The 18,731-nt window shown below is 40.2% G+C and overlaps 1 protein-coding gene across 3 annotated transcripts in view; it reads left to right on the forward strand.

Annotated features, from left to right (window-relative positions):
* Positions 1 to 298: 298 nt before the first annotated feature.
* SLC66A2 (solute carrier family 66 member 2) overlaps positions 299 to 18,731 on the forward strand; it is a 181,864-nt gene continuing 163,431 nt past the window's right edge. For 2 of the 3 annotated variants that reach the window (XM_043976828.1, XM_043976830.1), the window contains exons 1-2: positions 499 to 617; positions 1,836 to 2,196. In XM_043976828.1, coding sequence (XP_043832763.1) covers positions 1,982 to 2,196 — 215 coding nt within the window. In that variant the 5' untranslated portion in view covers positions 499 to 617; positions 1,836 to 1,981. Of the gene's footprint in view, positions 386 to 498; positions 618 to 1,835; positions 2,197 to 18,731 lie in introns of those variants that run through there. The other variant, XM_043976829.1, reaches the window with a different exon arrangement.

An 18,731-nucleotide genomic window follows, 5' to 3' on the forward strand; every position in this document is an offset into this window, starting at 1 on the left:
ATCTCCCACTTGGGGTATTACGGGAGAAGGTTCAGGTTAGTTGTTCTCTTGCCCTGAATTAGCCACCAGCCCAAAGGCACAAGACTTATCTAGGAGGAAAAGGTGGCTCCAGACCAACCTGTGCAGAAGCCCAGTGCTGTGGCCTTCCCCCCCCCCTCCTCCGAGCCGGTCGCACACGCTTTCCGCCTCCTCATTCCCGCCCCCACCCCGCCCCCGCCCTGCGGCTCTCTCTCTAGGACCCAGTGTGCAGAAACCCGGGGGCTTTTCCTTCCTCTCTCGATCGTGGGCGGAGTTTCGGGTTCTTGTGACGCCGCGGGAGCTGGGCTCAAGTCTTTCCTGCGCGATGTTGCTGGCTCGTGTCACCAATCGCGGGGCAGCGGCCGAGGTAGGTGGGGAAGGGAGGGGGAGGTGGGAGGAGGAGGAGTGAGGGGGCCGGCGCGCGGGGCTGGGCGGGGCCGCGGAGCTGGGCGGGGCCGGGGCGCGGGACTGGAGGGGGGGGCGGGAAGGGGGGCGGCGGCTGCTGTGAGAGCTGTGGAGACTGAGAGAGGGACTGAATCGTGGACCCGGGTAGGAGCTGGGGCGTCCCGGCTCCCGCTCGGCGGTGAAGGGGCTCTGAGGTGAGGAAGGCGGAGCGTGCCCTACGGGCTCCGGGCTGAAGGGCGGCGGCGGCGGCCCCGGGACCCCGCGCCGCGGAGGGTAGCGGGCTGCAGGGGTGGGGGGGGGGAGGAGGAGGAGGAGGAGGAAGAGAAGGAGGAAGGACTGCAGCCACAGCCGTTGCTGCGGGGTGCCTCCCTCCAGATGGGTGTCTGCAGTATCCCCCTCAGCTGGCCCACGGCGGGGCTCCTGTGCGCGTGTGCGTGTGTATGTCTGTGTGTGTACGTGTATGTGTATGTCTCTGTGTGTATATGTCTGTGTGTGCGCGCAGCCCCCTCCCTCAACAAAGTTTTTTTCCCTCCCCCCCGCCCTTGCTTTGTCTCTCTCACAACCCCCCCCCCCCCCCCCGGCAGGAGGTTCTCAGGGAGAGCTGCCACAGCAGCTGCTGGCGGGGCCGGGGAGGACTTGGGAGCGGGTGGGCTTTTGTAGCGATTGTCCCCCTCCCCTGCTCCCGCAGCTCCCGCAGGAAGCCTCCCCGGCGCCCTCCGCTTCGGCTGGGGTGTGTGGGTGGGTAGGGAGGAGGGCGATTGGCCCACCTTCTCTTGGTTCTTCCCCTCCGGTGCCAGGCCAGGATCAGGTACCCTCCCGGGGTGATCGGGTGGCTTGCTCCTCAACACTAATGAGGTCAGAGGCGCCCTCGTTGGGTATTTAAACCCTCTCTTACCCCGAGAGGCTACCGGCCGCTCCTCTCCCTCCATTCATTCTTTCATTCATTCCTTCATTTTCCAGTACGAGGTGTGGCTGCTTGCTTGCTGCATGCAGCTCACCTGGATGGTTTTGCACTTCTCCCGTCTGGGACAGACAGGTGTATGGCCCAACCTCCCTCCAGACGAGTCGGTTCGCTCTTGCCCTCTCTTCTCTCTGGGGACAGTCGAGTGTGTGGCCCAAACCTCCTGCCAGCCGCGCAGGGGTGCAGTACTTTGATTCTGGCCAGTTGAAAGTGTGGGGAGGGGTGAGGGCATAAGGTACCTCAGTATGTGTTGTGGAAAGAGGTACTAGGGTCCCAGGACCTTCTTTGTGGAAAAACAGACCTGAACACGAGTCGATTTTGTTAAATATAACTTTCATTATGAAATGAGGATGTGTGTGTGTGTGTGTGTGTATGTGTCTGTGTGTTGAGTGGGTCCATGTGGAACTCCTCAAGTTATTTATTTATTTTTCCCTCCTGCTTTCTCTGGTAGGGTCCCATTGGTGGAGGATTGTTACAACAGGATGACTCCAGCTGTTGGGAAATAACGGAACAACTTCTGGAGTATCCAGGCCTCAGCAGTAAGGGAAGAGGTCTTGAGGTCTCCTGGACAGTAACTTGGGTGCTTCAAGGCTACCCATGACCTTCAGGATGGAGGCAGATGGCCAGGAGTGGCTCTTCATTCCTTTACAACAAATAGTGTCATGGGGTGCCTCTGGGGCCATGGTGTTTGGAGGCGTTGTGCCATATATACCCCAGTACAGAGACATCAAAAGAACTCAGAATGCTGAGGGGTTTTCCACTTATGTGTGTCTAGTGTTATTAGTAGCTAATATTTTACGGATACTGTTCTGGTAAGTCCAGGTCTTTTTCATAGCTTGTTTGTGTAAAACTGGGTCTTCCATTTCATTGTACTGTTTGAATGGGAATATTATGAAAGGTTGTAGAAACTGGATCAGCTTCTCTTTTATTTTCTTTAAGCTCTCTTTTGGCTCCCTCCACAATGTTTATGACTAGTGAATTGTGCTTTAAAGCTATTTTGATCTGTAGTCAATCCCTTCCTGTGTCTAAAATTATCTAAGGCCAAAGTAGCCACTCATATATTTTGGGTCCAAGTTCTTTTATTTCAGTTAGTTGCTGTTCAAGGATGCAAACCTGAATATTAGTAGACAGAAAGCAAAGAGAACTGGATGGGTAAATTCGCTGCTGCTGCAAAAGGGAAAAAAATGCGTCTCAAGTGCAAATAATGATGACTTTTGGATTACCAGTCCTAGATTATTCCAAACTATGGAACCTTCAGTTAGTGAAGGTAACTTGAAAGAGTTTGAAGTGACAACTAGAGAGGGAGCTTTGGAGATCATCTGGTTTAATTGTCTTATTTTGTAGATGAGAAACTAAGGCTCAGAGGGTTAAAGGGATCAGCCAAAGGTCATGTGTCTCTTTCATGAAACAAAGATTAAATGAAAATATATAGAGATAAGGGCAGCTGTGTGGTTCAGTGGAGAGAGCTGGGCTTGAAGGCTCATCTTCCTGACTTCAGATCTGGCTTCACACACTTACTAGCTGTGTGACACTGGGCAAGTCACTTAACCTGTTTGCCTTAATCCACTGGAGAAGGAAATGGCAAACTACTTCAGTATCCTTGCCAAGAAAACCCCCTGGACATCATTGGCATGATATGGTCCAGGGTGTCATGAAGAGTTGGACACAACTGAACAACAACAAAATCTAGAGGAAAACAGATAAAAATAAGTGGTGGGGGAATATTATGAGGTGAAGCCTTTGCTTGTTTTGTGTGCCTTCCCTTAAAGCAAGATCATAGCTTGTTGTTCTCATCTTCTGAGTTAGTCTCTTTAATGAGGGATTTTAAAAGAAATACTAGCAGCTCCTGAAGAGTCACTTTCCTTGATCCATTAATTTGGTGGAGAAGTTGAACCTTCTGGGTTTGCCTAATTGGTGCTTCCTTTGAGTACAGTCTTATGGAAGTCATGTGATTGGGGGGCGGCTGGCGGCCCTGATGATGATAACTCAGCTCAAGTGCTTGGCTTTGTACAGCACAAGTACAAACTACATTTTAAAGATTTTTTTCCCTTCCTTCCTTTTCTGCTTTTTGTCTGTGACCAGAGAGTGGTTTCCAATTAAGGCTAATGTTGAAAGGAAGCAGGGATGCAAGATGCAATTGTTTCTGATAATGTTATTTACTCTGAGCATGTTGATGGAGGTTGGAATAAAAGGTGGTTTAACCATAGTGGGAAACAGTAAGAGGGGAGAGAGTGAAAGACCAGCCAAGGGTGAATATCCCTGAATTTTACTTGTAAGCTTTGTTCCCCTTTGTGACTAGTAAATAAAATTTAATTTAAAGAAGGAAAGCCCTTTTTTGTAAATCTTTTTTGGGGGCGGGGCAGGGCATTGAGGGTTAAGTGATTTGCCCAGGGTCCAACAGCTAGTGTCAAGTGTCCGAGGCTGAATTTGAACTCAGGTCCTCCTGAATCCAGGGCCGGTGCTTTATCCACTGCGCCACCTAGCTACTGCCCTAAATATAACTTTTTTGTTGTTTTTTTTGGTTTTTTTTAGTGAGGCAATTGGGGTCAAATGACTTGCCCAGGGTCACACAGCTAGTAAGTGTTAAGTGTCTGATGCCGGATTTGAACCCAGGTACTCCTGACTCCAGGGCTGGTGCTCTATCCACTTCACCACCTAGCTGCCCCTAAATATAACTTTAAAAAAACAAATTACTTCGTGAGAATTGACCAACATGTCAGGTTGTGGGTGTTTTTTGAAATAGCCAAAAGTAAATATCTCAAAACGGTTTTCCATTTTAAATATATATTTTTGGGGAAGATGCAGCATTTTATAGTGGAAAGAGGATATGGAATCATAGGATCTGGGTTCAGATCTCTGTTTTGCCACTTCATACCCATGTGACCTTGGATAAGTTAGTGAGCTCCCTAGTTCCTCATTGAGAGTAGGGCTAAGTGATCTTTAAGGACTCTTTCAGGTCTGATCTATAAAGTAAATGGATAATCTGCCCTTAATAAAATATTTTCGAGAGCCTTTATGAGAATGACTCACTTTATGTTCACTGTGGTAGTAAAGCCCTTAAAATCTACAGTCAGCTTTGTCTAAGTGTATTGGTTCTATGCAGCAATCTTTAAAATTATCAAAATCTTTCTTTTTTTTTTTTAATATCTTCAGCTCAGATTCTAATTTCTGTCAGTGGTGTGGCATTTTTATAGATCTACAAGACTCCCTTCATAGCTCCATTGGTCTTAATCTTTCTAAGTCATGAAATAGCCTGACATTTACTTGTCTTTCATCATTTTGGGGGGATTGTGGCCCCTGGGAGGAATAAAGGGAAATATACTGTGGGGATTATCAGTTATTGGCAGGTAAATTCCATGTATGCAACTTTGAGCGGGATTAGAATATTCCAAGGGGCAACTAGTCATTTGCCCAGTTGTTTTTGGAATAACTTTGAGATTTTGGGAGATCAGAGGGAGGGAATAGATTCAATTTACTGCTTTAAGGGGCATTGCTTAGTGCATCATGGGAACTTGCCCAGACTTGTTTCTGGAAGTAATTTAGCTTTGACTATTTTGTATCTAGTTGGCACTTAATAAATGTTTCTGTTATTAAAAGGGTGTCTGAAAGCTTCTAAAGTGGGAGCACACTTTAAAACTTATTTTACACTTGCTATGCTAGAGGTTGAACCTCCAAAAATTGGATTAAAAACACAATCACTTCCTCAAAGGGTTTCTGTTCTAATATATTGGTAGAATTTTTTGTAGCTAATTCTGGTAACTGACATCCTAAAAACCTGTGTCTTTCTAAAAATTCATAAGTGGAGTTTATTTTATTTTTTTTTTTGTCCCAAGCACTTCCAGAATGACTCATAACACAGAATTCAGATAGTCCCTTTTATCTACATACAGCCCATAGCAAAGTTCTAAACTTGTAATTCTAAAACCAGAAGGACAACTAAGGAAAGCCTTGGGGGCTTGAGATAGCTAAGAAAAAGTGAAAAGGGATAAAGAGGGAGTGTGGTGTGTAAAGAAAGGTTGGAAGTGGAGGTAGGAAGTGATAGAGCCTTCTACAAATAACAGAGGTTTTCTACAACAATCTAAATTTAACACCAACCATTAAAGCCCTCTTAAATGCAAGGATTAATGAGCATTATCCATGCATAGTGACATCCTGCAGTTTAGGACTGGGTTCTAATATTAAAGAGGAGAGTGAGTCCATCAGTCCTCTGAGACTAGATTTGTAGCATTATTTTGGTGACTCAGTAGTTGTATCTCTTAGAAAGCTTTCAGGCCTACTGTTGTGGCTTGAGTATGTTGTGGTTATGCTACAATTCATTACATACCAGTAGACAAATATTCATTTGATTTGGATTCATTCTTGCCATACAGGTTTAAATTATAGATCCACTGAATACCAGAACTGTTTGGTTCTTTTGTGCCTTCTACTGCTTCCATATCTCTTTCAAGAGTACATCCCATCAGGTGTTTAGTCTCACAGTCAGGGGGAAGGGAAGGGAAGAAAACAAGCATTTATTAAGGGCCTACTGTGTGCTAAAAAATCTTTAAAAATTCTATATCCTTTAATACTCACAACCCCGGGAGGCAGCTACTATTATTATCTCCATTTTAGAGTAGAGAAAACTGAAGTAGACCGAACTGATTTGCCCAGGGTCACATAGCTAGTAAATATTAGCTGATGTTAACAGTAGAATCTCTAGAAGCCTGATTTTGGGAAGAAAGCCAATATCTACTTTATAGGCTCATCCTGTTTTTTACTTTTTTGTTTTATTTTGTTGGGGGTACATTCTCTGTCAAGATAGACCTACAGTCTGTTGAAATTGGTCATGAGTAAGATTGTATAGAAGTTCTAAACTAAGAAGCTGTTCTTGGATAGTAAATAGACGATTGTAATGAATCATAATCTGCTTTTTAGTACCTCAGCATGCTTCACTGTCAGATTGAAGGTTTGGAGCATTTTCCTGTACATGACTGGTTATTATGTATATTACTCTACAGGTTTTGCTTATTTCACTCTGTATTAGTTCATACAAATAGTCTCAACATTCTCTGCATTCTTCATATTCATAATTTATGATGTTTCATGATGTTTCAGTAATACCCCATTTCATTTATATACCATTGAATGTTCACCATTCCCAAGGATATACACCCATTTTCCCTTCCAATTCTTTGCTATTATGAAGAGTGTTACTATAAATTGTGTGTATCTGTGTAGAATGGGAATAATTTTTAAAAAACACTCATGTTCAGAATTCCTCTTTGATCATCTTCACAAGCTAAAAATAGGAGTGCTCTTTTGCTTAGAATGGCTTAAAATCATGTATATTCAGGTTAGCTAGAAATGAGCTTTTCTAGTTAAGAGGAGGGAGTAGGTGCTGAATACTATTTCTCAATCTCTTTCATAGAATAGCTTAAGCATCGTTTATATCCATCATATTCTTTCCCTGCTCAACAACTTTACATTGTCCAACCTTGACTAAGGTCTTTTCTAGCTTAAACATTATCTGATTCATAATTAAAATTTTGTTATTCCATCTCATCCTTCTCATTTTGAACTAGATAAAACCAAGGATTTGAGAGGTCACATGATTTCTTCAGCGTTTTACAACTAGCTAGCAGTAGAGCTGGGACTGAACTTCAGGATCTACCACTCCATTGTTTCCAGTCCAGTTGAGTGACATGCTCATCATTTCTTTCAGTCAACAATCTAATCTTAGGTTCCAGCCAGACCAGCTCCCTACATGATTACTAATTTCTGAAATGGGAGGAGTATTTTGAAAATTATGGAATCAGAGAGATAGAAGTATTTTATTTAATATTTTTAATTTTGTCAAGTGTTTTTGTTTATTTTTACAGAGAGTTCAAACGATTTACTCAGAGTCATGTGAGATAGTTTGTAGCAGGGTTGGGACCAGAAACCCTGGAAACAGGTTGCTCCTCACCTCACTTTTCATTTATAACAGTGTTCTAAACTTTTTTTTTTGTATTTTGGATCTTGGAAGTCTATTGAAACCATGGAACCCTGTCTCAGAATAGTGTTTTTAGATGCAGTAAGTAAAATGCATAGGATTATATCGACATACACTTTTTTTTTGACATACACTTTAAAAAATTATTAAAGGTCATAGACCCCAGATTAAGAAACCCTACAGTATAACTTTTCCTTTACCTATAACACTCCTTTCTTCTTTCTTCTGTTAGTCTGTTCAACTTCTTTAAGACTGACTCAGTTTTCTTTTCCAGGATTGTTCTGTCATTAAGCCCATTCTTTTCTTATTCCTTCATTTAGTCTCCTCAATCCTTAATTAGTAGGATATCATTTTTTCATTTTGTATACTACTTAAACTTTTTTCTTTTGTAGTTTTAAGTGTTTTGTTTTCCCTGGCATAACTATGGAAAGGAGGAGTTGTAGGCATGAAGAGCTATCTCTGTATACTTGCCTCAGATGAGCCTTGGGTTTCTTGGAGTTCTAGTAAATGTTGATGAATTTACTCAGGTAATTTGCTGGTGATAGTCAACTGGCACCAAGTGAATGTTAGTAAGAACCCATGCTCTAACTTAGGGTTTCTTAAATTTTTTTTCGCTGGAGATCCCTTTTTGCTTGAGTAATTTTTACGGACCCCTGACATATAGGTATATGAAATAGGTATATATGTATATGTATGTGTATATATATATGTGTGTGTGTGTGTGTACACACACACACACACACACATACACATATACCTTTTACTGTTGCCAAATTTTTTGAGACAATCATACTCACTTATTAGACCCCCATATGGGATCTTGACCTACAGTTTAAGAGGTTAGGCTCTAACTCACCTCACCTTCTATTCCTACATACCACTTATTTACCTGAGTTTCCCAGCTTCCTGCCCTCCCAAATCATAGCTGCCTTAGTCAGACTACTTTTCTAATTGGTTTGTAAACTCTTTCAGAACAGAGTCCTGCAATGACTGGTAATTAGTGTTAAGGTGATTTGAATAAAGTCAGAATAGTCGATTTCATTTCTAGTTTTAGATACATTTTATCATGGTAAAAAAGATCTTTTGTCTATGCTTTCTAGGAAATTTTTTTTGTTAGCATATATATGAAAGCTGTACTTTATCAAAACAAACAAAAAAACTTTTCTCTGTATGTATTTGTGGATCATGAGATTTTGAATTTTCTTTGTTTTTTGTTTTGCAGGGCAATGGGGGTTAAGTGACTTGCCCAGGGTCACACAGCTAGTAAGTGTCAAGTGCCTGAGGCCGGATTTGAACTCAGGTCCTCCTGAATCCAGGGCCGATGCTTTATCCACTGCGCCACCTAGCTGCCCCAAGATTTTGCATTTTTTAATGATTAATTGTGGGGCAGCTAGGTGGCGCAGTGGATAGAGCACCAGCCCTGGAGTCAGGAATACTTGAGTTCAAATCTGGCCTCAGACACTTGACACTTACTAGCTGTGTGACCCTGGGCAAGTCACTTAACCCCAATTGCCTCACCAAAAGAAAAAAAAAGAAAAATGATTGTGTTAATTGTTTTCTTAATGTTGAAAGCTTACCTTTCTTTTCTTTTTTAAAACTTAATAGTATTTTTCCATTTACATGTAAAGATAGTTTTCAACATTCATTTTTATTAGATTTTGAGTTCCAACTTTATTTCCCTCCTTCCCTTCCTTCCTCCCTAAGACAACAAGCAATCTGATATGGGTTAAACATGTACAATCATGTTCAACCTATTTCCACTTTAGTCATGTTGTGAAAGAAGAATCAGAATGAAAAGGAAAAACCATGAGAAAGCAAAAAACAAAAAACAGAGTAAAAATAGTATGCTTCGATCTGTATTCAGACTTCATAGTTCTTTTTCTGGATGTGGAGAGAATTTTTCCACTGTGGATCTTTTGGAATTGTCTTAGATCATTGTATTGCTGAGAGGAGCAAAGTGTGTTGTAGTTGATCATCATACAATGTTATTGTTATTGGTTTTTTAAAGTTTTTTTTTTGGGGGGGGGGATGGGGCAATGAGGGTTAAGTGACTTGCCCAGGTTCACACAGCTAGTAAGTGTCAAGTATCTGAGGCCGGATTTGAACTCAGGTCTTCCTGAATCCAGGGATGGTGCTTAATCCACTGTGCAACCTAGCTGCCCCCTTGCTGTTATTGTTTACAATGTTCTCCTGATTCTGCTCACTTCACAGCATCAGACCACTTAAGTCTTTGCAGGTTTTTCTGAAATTTGCCTGCTCATCATTTCTTACAGCACAGTAGTATTCCATGACATTCATGTACTACAACTTGTTCAACCCTTCCACAGTTGATGGGTGTCCCCTCATTTTCCAATTCTTTGCCACCATAAAAAGAGCAGCTATAAATATTTTTGTACATGTGACTCCTTTTCCCTTTTTTTTCATGATTTATGATACACACCCAGTAGTGCTTACCTTTATTTTCACTGTTCATAGTGCTAAGAATGTTTTTAAACTTTCTTTAAAAAAAGATTAGTTTGGGGCAGCTAGGTGGCACAGTAGATAGAGCACCGGCCCTGGATTCAGGGGGACCTGAGTTCAAAGCTGGCCTCAGACACTTGACACTTAATAGCTGTGTGACCCTGGGCAACTCACTTAACCCTCATTGCCCTGCTTTAAAAAAAAAGATTAGATTTATTTTTTAAACATTATCATCATTTAATGATAACTTCTCACTGATCTTTCCCTTAAAAAAAGTAAAACTAAGCAAAATAGGCAGACTCATTGACTATGTCTGACATATGTATGGCATACTCTGAACCCATGGTCCCCCATTTCTCTTCAGAGAGGGGATGGGAAGGGGATGTGGTTGAATTTTCCAGTGTGAAAACTAGAAATTGCATTGCTCTAAATTCTAGTGTTTCTAGAGGTCTTTTTCCCTTTATGCTATCAGTCATTTTGGATATTATTTCTTGTTTGTGATTACTATACTCTGCATGAGTTCTAACAAATCATGCCAAGTTTCTCTGCTTGTCTTCTTCATATCTTAATAATATTCCACTACTTCACACACCACAATTTGTATAATCATTTCCTAGGTGCCCACTTGATTTCTAATTTTTGGTTAACCTCAAAGTTTTTACTTTTGTTTTCCTAAATATTTTTTATACTCTTGTTTATTTTTTCTTTATCATTTAGCATTTTCTGAAGGTTTGCCTGTCAGCTGTAGAAAACTGGCTAGCCACTGGGACATGTGCTAGAGAAAAGGGCTTAGGCAGATATTGAATGAAATGAATTGAAAGGGAACTGGAGGGGCAGCTAGGTGGCGCAGTGGATAAAGCACCAGCCCTGGATAAAGCACTGGCCTTGGATTCAGGAGGTCCTGAGTTCAAATGTGACCTCAGACACTTGACACTTGCTAGCTGTGTGACCTTGGGCAAGTCAACCCTCATTGCCCTCCCCAACACACACACAAAAGAAAGGGAACTGGAGACCTTTTTGGTTCTCCTGGTTAGTGCCATGTGTAATCTTAGAGAACTGCTTCTGAACTCAAGGTTCTAGCTCCATTGAATAGGCAGACTTTGTCTCACAGCTTGCCAGTGACACATTCTCTAATGTTCTTTTCCTCAAAGGCTGTGTCTCAGTAGCTCTAGACTGTGCCCTCCTGAAAAATCTACTGATTTAGCTTTTATTTTCTTTGGCAGTGGGTCTTCTGTCATTTTTCAGAACTGTCAGTGGCCATTTATTTTCCTGAAGTGCTGTTTGTTTTTCCTCCTGGTGTGGGTACTCTGTACATTTCCCCTTCCTCAAAGTAAAATGGTTCCTGCCCGGGCTTGCTGGGAGGGAGAAGGGGGCAAGCAAGAATCTGATTTGTAATACAAATCCTCTCTTGGCAGTTGTAGACTCACAGATTTTCAGGGCTCTGTGTGGGTAAGATTCAGGTTAGTCAGATTGAGAATGTTGGCAAACAATCTTAGGTTGGTCAGACTGAGAATGCTGGCAAATTAATTTCAGTGGTATTGCTAAGGCACATGTTTGATCATGCCAGCCTCCCTGCCCCCATACTTACAGAATTCCACAGGCTCCCTGTTGCCTCTAGGCTAAAATACATAGTCCTCTGGCTTTAAAATCCTTCACAATCTGTCTGTAGCCTGTCTTTGCAGATTTCTTTACTTGGTGTTCCTCCTACCTATAAAATTTCATTGCCTGTCATTGTGCTTTTTCACAAGCTGCCCCATATGCCTGGAATTTACCCCCTCCTCCTGCCTCTCAGCACCCGTAGCTCCAGGACTTCTACTTGAGCCCTTTTCTGATTTTCATGGCTTCCTCACCTCAACTGAATTACCTTGTGTTTACTTTGTATCTATTTTATATTCACTTAAATGTTTAATGCTTTCTTCTCTGATAGAAAGTAAGCTACTTGAGGATTAGGATTTTCTTGTTTGTGCTTAATAAATGTTTGATTATCTTGCTGTCAGGTTAAGATGCCCCCTACCCCTTTTTGATTGTTAACTTTATTTTCCTTCTGGCATTTTGGCTTTAGGGCAGTTTTAAAAATTTTTTATAAAGAAATCTTCAGCACATTGGGAACTTTTACTCTTTTTGATTATTCTTGTTCTAAACTCCGTTTCTTTTGAGATTGTTTGCTTATGCTTTGAGGGTTTCTGTTTTTTTGTGTGTGTGTTTCCATTGCTCTATTCTGATGGGAATTTTGAGGAAGTAGTCTCTTTTGACCAGTCAATACTTCCTCTTCTCAGAAATCTTTTTTTCCCTTTTTTTTGTGGGGCATTGAAGGTTAAATGACTTGCCCAAGGTCACATAGTGTCAAGTGTCCGAGGTCAGATTTGAAGTCAAGTCCTCCTGAATCCAGGGCCAGGGCTTTATCCACTGCACCACCTAGCTGCCCCACTTCTCAGAAATCTTAAACTAAAATTGTCTGGCTTGATTATGAGTGCTTTTAAAATTGCTTTTTAATTGAAAAGTTCACAGAATTCAATTTTTAAAAAAACCCTGTAGGCTTTTAAGTAAATGTTTATCTAGATCTTATAGAATTTTGTGCTTGTGTGATTTTTGGCTTATTTTAAATATTGTCTTAGCTGTCTGCTTTCTTTTGTAGACTTCATCCTACCTGTTGGATAGGTAGGACAATTCAGGTTAACAAATAAGCACCTTACCTATATAGGGGCTCTGGGGATACAAAGAAAAAAACCAAAATAATCCTTACCCTCAAGGAGCTTACTTTCTTTTGGTGGGGAATGAATGTTACAAGTTCTTGGATAATTCTATTATGATGCAGTGTGAGAAGGGAGAGAGGATTGGTGTGGTATTAAATGCCTTTTATAGATGAGGCACAGAGAGGCTGTATCTTGCCATCTTTTTGAATTAAAAAAATTCTGAACTTAGCAAATAAGATGAACATTTCCATACATGTTGTGGAACAAAGGAGGATTGCATATGAAATTGTGAATCTATTTTGTAGAGCTTACTTTTCTTCTTTCTTTCTTTTGTTTTTTTGGCTGGGCAATGAGGGTTAAGTGACTTGCCCAGGGTCACAAAGCTAATAAGTATCAAGTGTCTTAGGTTGGATTTGAACTCAGGTCCTCCTGAATCCAGGGCCCATGCTTTATCAACTGTGACACCTAGCTGCCCCCTTGCTTTTCTTTTTAGGTGTATAATTCAGAATGTAACTTAAAAGCTGTCATGCCCATCTCTGATTCTTTTTAGCTTTTCTCCTGTTCTCTTCTCATTTTTTGAGGGAGTCCCTATCTTTTCTATTTCCTCTTCCAATTGGAGGCCAGAGGAAGAAAAGAAAAAAACCCTATACAAAGTATGCATAGTCAAACAAATTTCCATATTGGTCATGTTTAAAAATTATTCATTTTACATTTTGAATCTTTCACCTCTGTCAGCAGGTAGGTTGCAAGCTTCATCATCAATTCTCTAGAATCATAATTGGTCATTTCTTCAGTCAGAGCCTTTAGGTATACTTTTGGTTCTACTTACTTAACTCTTCATCAATTCACATATGTCTTCCTAGGGTATCTCTGAAGTTATCTGTCTGTGATGAAATAATATTTCATTATGTTCACAGGTCATAATTTGTTCAGTCATTCCCCATTAACCCATTAGTTTTCAGTTCTTGGCCATAACACAAAAGAACTTTTGGGTCTTTTTCCTCTTTGATCTTTTTTGGAGTCACTCTTTAATTGTGGTACAGTTGGGTCAAAAGGCAAACACATTTTAGTGACTTTTGGGGCATAGTTCCAAATTACTTTATTGAATGACTGGACCAATTCACGAATCCACCAACAGTGCATTCCTGTGCCTCCCCTCTTCCCCCCAAGATCCACCATTTGTCATTTCCCTTTTTTGTCATCTTTGTCAATCTGATGGATCCGAGGTAGAGCCTCAGTTACTATAATTGTCATTTCTTTAATTATTGACCATTTGGAAAACTTTTTCTTTGCTTTTTTTTTTTGGGGGGGGCAGGGCATTGAGGGTTAAGTGACTTGCCCAGGGTCACACAGCTAGTAAGTGTTAAGTGTCTGAGGGTGGATTTGAACTCAGGTCCTGAATCCAGGGCCGGTGCTTTATCCACTGTGCCACCTAGCTGTGCCCCCTTTCATATGGTTTTTGATAGCTTGTATTTCTTCCTTTGAAAATTGCCTATTCATGTTTTGATTATTTATCTGTTGAAAAAAAATACTTTTTGCCTCCTAATTAGATACTCTCGACTTAGTATTTTTGATTGTATCTTTCAAACCAGAACTGGGATTGTTCTATTAATTTTGAGTTTTGTAAATAAATGTAATCTTTTTAGATGAGGTATTATAAAGAAAAGACAAAGTAGAAAGTTTCTTGCAAGCATGAAGTGCTTGCCAGACTGTTCCCCAACATTATGTATATTACATGATTTTCTAATTATTCGTTATGACAGTAGTGTAGTATTATGGAAAGATCAGTGGACTTCAAGTTAGAAGACATGCTGTTGAGTCCTGTCTGCTCCTTTTTAGCAAAAAAATTTTGGACAAGCAACTTAACTGAATCTCTTAAATAGATGTAATATTTGAACTACCTACGTTACAATATTCTGTGAAGGTCAGGTAGAATTAATGTAGTCAAAAGCTTTGTAACAGCTATATTAATCTAAACTTTTCTTTCATTTTATCATTGTTTTATATTTCTTTTTTAAGTGTTGGAAAGGACTTTAGAATCATCTCTAGGGGCAGCTAGGTGGTGCAGTGGATAAAGCATGGGCCCTGGATTCAGAAGGACCTGAGTTCAAATCTGGCCTCAAACACTTGACACTTCCTAGCTGTGTGACCCTGGGCAAGTCACTTAACCCTTATTGCCCTTCAAAAAAAGAAAAAAAAAGGAGAAATCATCTCTAATTCCCAATTACAGATGAGGACACTTGAGGCCCATAGAGTTTGTGACTTGCCCAAAGATTGATTTGTTACTTTTTTGTCATGTAAATGTTGTAGTGGAAAGAGAGCTGGCCTAGAAACCTGGAACACCTGTGTTCAGCTCTTGTCTTTCACAAATATTGGCTGTCTGATCCTGGGCAAATTACTTAATCTCTTGGGGCTCTAGGCAATTCTTTAAGGCCAAGCTGCAGAGATGAATAGAGGAAGTTTTCTCACCCCAAGGTGGCTCAAATCAATGAAATCACAAGTCTCCTTGATGTATGATTATATTACTTGTAAACATTTAAGAGTGTTTTAGAGTGACTTTCTAAAATTTGACTTTTTCTCTATTTTTGAAAATTCTTTTATTACTTTTACAAATTTATAGTGGAAACTTTTTTTTCTTGTTACATGTAGAGAGAGTTCTCAACTTTTGTTTATACAAGCTTTCCAATTTCAGATTTTTCTCCCCCCCTCCCCCCTCCCCAAGACAGCAGGTAATCTGATATAGGTTACATATATATATATATATAAATAATAACATTAAACATATTTCTGCATTAGTCATGTTATAAGAGAAAAATCAGAGCAATGAGGGAAAACCTCAAAATAGAAAAACAACAACAACAGCACCAAAAACAAAAGAAATAGTGGTTCATTCAGCATCTATACTCCACGGTTCTTTTTTTTTTTTTTCCTGGATTTCGAGATCCTCTTTCATCATGAGTTCCCTGGAACTCTTCTGTATCATTGCATTGGTGAGAAGAATATAGTCCATCACAGTAGATCAGCACACAATGTTGATGATACTGTGTACAATATTCTTCTGTTTCTGCTCATCTCACTCATCATCAGCCCATACAAGACCCTCCAGGTTTCTCTGAACTCCTCCTGCTCATCGTTTCTTACAGCACGATAGTATTCCATTACATTCATATACCACAACTTGTCCAGCCATTCCCCAGTTGATGGGCATCCCCTCAACTTCCAATTCCTTGCCACCACATAAAGAGCAGCTATAAATATTTTTGTTCATGTGGGTCCTTTTCCCCTTTTATAGTGGAAACTTTTAAAAAATGTGGTTGTATTTTCACTTCAGTGAAAAGCAGAAAATATTTTTCCAGGTAGACAGCATGATATAATAGAAACTACACTGAGAATCAGGAATTTGACATTTTAGTTTTGTCTCCCCAACTGAGTAGCTGGTGTTTTACTTTAGTGAGCCTGAATTTCCTGATATATAAAATGAGTGAGTTAGATTAACTGATTTCTTACTTCTTTTTCCAACCTTGAAATTCCATTACTCTCAAATTCTGACTGATTGGAATTCCATAGCCCAGTGATATCCCTTATTTTTGGCCTAACTTTTATTCCTAGTTTCCAAGGTGGTAGATAAATCACTAGGCATTGAGGAGTAACATCAATTGATGAGATATTTATTAAATCAGTCAAGATTTAATAAACATGAACTACTTACATTGTGCCAGGCGCTGTGCTAAGTACTGAGGATATAAAGACCAAAAAAAATCTCCCCCAGAACAAAAACAAAAAAATAGTCCCTGCTCTCAAGGAGCTCAGGATGGTATATGCAAACAAGTATGTAGAAACAAGGTATACGACCACCAGAGGGACTGCAGGGAGCAAGATCATTTGCAATGGGGGTTTAGCTGTAGCTTAGGAGAAGAGGAGAGCCTAAGGTTGGGTCAGGAGACAGACCTCAGAAAATATTGCTAAAAAACAAAATGAAGCAAACAAAAAAATGAGTAAGCAAAAGTGAAAGAACCCAACCATACATAGTTCCTATGGGGATAGAGAAGATCTGGGTTTATATTCAGAGGAAGATAATAGAGATTAAATCACTCCTTTTTCAATGAGAAATGTCAGATGGTCCCAAGCACAGAAAGAGTTCTTGGAAGAACTTAAAAAGGACCTCAAAAATCAAATTAGAGAGATTGAGGAAAAAATTAGGAAAAAAAGCACAATCTAAGACAAGAAAATGATGAAAGTCAACCAATTTGAAATAGAGAACCAAAAATTTAAGGAATTATAATCACAGAGGGAAGGTACTAGGATTAAGGAGGACTGAGAAAGGCTTTTTGTTCAAGACAAGACTAGCTGAGACTTGAAGGAAGCCACCATATGGATTGTCAGATTTGAGGAAGAGCAAGCAGGCCAGAGTCATTGAATCAAAGAGTACATATAAGAGGACTGGAAAGGTAGGAAAGAGCCAGGTTATGGAGGCCTTTAAAAGCCAAATGGGAGATTTTATATTGAGGCTTTATACCTGGTCCTCAATACTGCGTTAGGCACTTTGAGGGTTACCAAAAAATCATAAGATATGAACCTTTTGAGGAGCTTTTAGTCTGGTTGGGAAAAGACACTGCCACATGACATCTTTATTTCTATTCAATTCAAACACTTATTCTGTATTAGGTGCCTGGAATATAAAGACAAAAACTAGATTCTATTGGAGTGGAGAACAAATAAACAATGAGTGTGTTAATGATTGTAAATACAAGGGAATCTAAGGAGATGGAATTTATTTGGGATGAATATAAAGGCTTAAACTGAGGTTCAAGAAATGAACTTTACAAGTATAAGATAGAGAAGCCATGGCTTAGGCAACAGTTTGTCTAAAAAAGATCTGGAGATCTTAGTGTACAAACTTACTATGTATTAGTAGTGTTGTATGTGATGAGAGATCCCAAAAAACCACCTTGAGTTGCATTAATCAAGAGGTGATAGTCTTTCTGTACTCTGCTCAGGTCAGACCAGTCTAGTGTTTTGTATTTAAGTTCTGGGCATCTCAGTTTAAGGATGGACATGAAAAAGTTGGAGAATGTCAAAAGGCTCCAGGATAGTGAAAGGCCTTCTTGCTATTATGCCACATGAGTACTGGTTGAAGGAACTGGAGATACTTGACTTGGAGGAGAGAAGACTTAGTGGGGACATATATGATAACTGTCTAAGGGCTTAGATTTGGTTTTTTTTGTTTGTTTTTTTGGAATCAGAAGATAAATAGAGGGGTTCTAGTTGGAAGCTGTGAAGAAGAAAATTTCCACTCAATGTAAAGAAAAAAAAGTTCTCATAATTTAAGTTATCTTAAAGTGGAATGTGATATCTTAGGAGATAGTGAGCTCTCCTCCTTAGGAGACCTTCAAACAAAAAATGAATGATTATGTGTCAGTTATTTATAGAGTGAGGGAGGGATTGTAAATGGCCTCTGAGCTCTTTTCTAACTCAATAATTATGTGAAGTTCAGAGGAGAGAGATATTGCAGTAGGCTGAATTAATTTAGAGAGGTACACTTGAACTGTAACTTAAGGATGTCAAGACCATAGAGGACACATTTGTTTTACTTGACCTTGAATCAGGTGGGCTATTTAGATTTCTTAATTCAATAACAAGAGAGGCAGCCTGGTTGGTGGATAGTAGCTGGCCTCAGTCAGAGTTCAAGTTTAGCTTGTACCTGGCTTTGTGACCAAAGACAGTGTGTCTTAACCTGCCAATGGCCTTGGGAAATTCTCTTAAGATTTTATGTTGCAGGAAACATAGCTAACTGCACTGATAGAGGGAATTCTGAAACCTAATAAGTGTGGTTTAATTCACTATCAAACATTTATTGGTGACTTTTCATGTCCAGAGCCCTCTGTTAGTGCTAAGGTGGCCGGGGGAGGGGATACCAAGTTAAGGTAACATGTGGGCTCTGGCCTCATGGAGTTTACAGGCTGCTTTTGTTTTGATAGTAGAATGCACAAGGTGACCAGTGATTACCTTTTGATTCACATAACACTTTGTACCTCTCATTGTATTTCTGTCCTACTATGTATTATGGCTGTCTGTGTTTGGGTCATTCCTCTACTGGATGAGAAGCTCCCTGAAGGGACTGTTTTTATCTCAGTTTTACATCTCCCCTAGTGCCAAATGCAGTTCTCTGTACACAGTAGGAGCTTGATAAATTTTGAATGAATGTCTGTTTGTGTGATAGTCA

This window comes from Dromiciops gliroides, chromosome 1 (assembly GCF_019393635.1).
Source record: "Dromiciops gliroides isolate mDroGli1 chromosome 1, mDroGli1.pri, whole genome shotgun sequence".
NCBI lineage: Eukaryota > Metazoa > Chordata > Mammalia > Microbiotheria > Microbiotheriidae > Dromiciops > Dromiciops gliroides.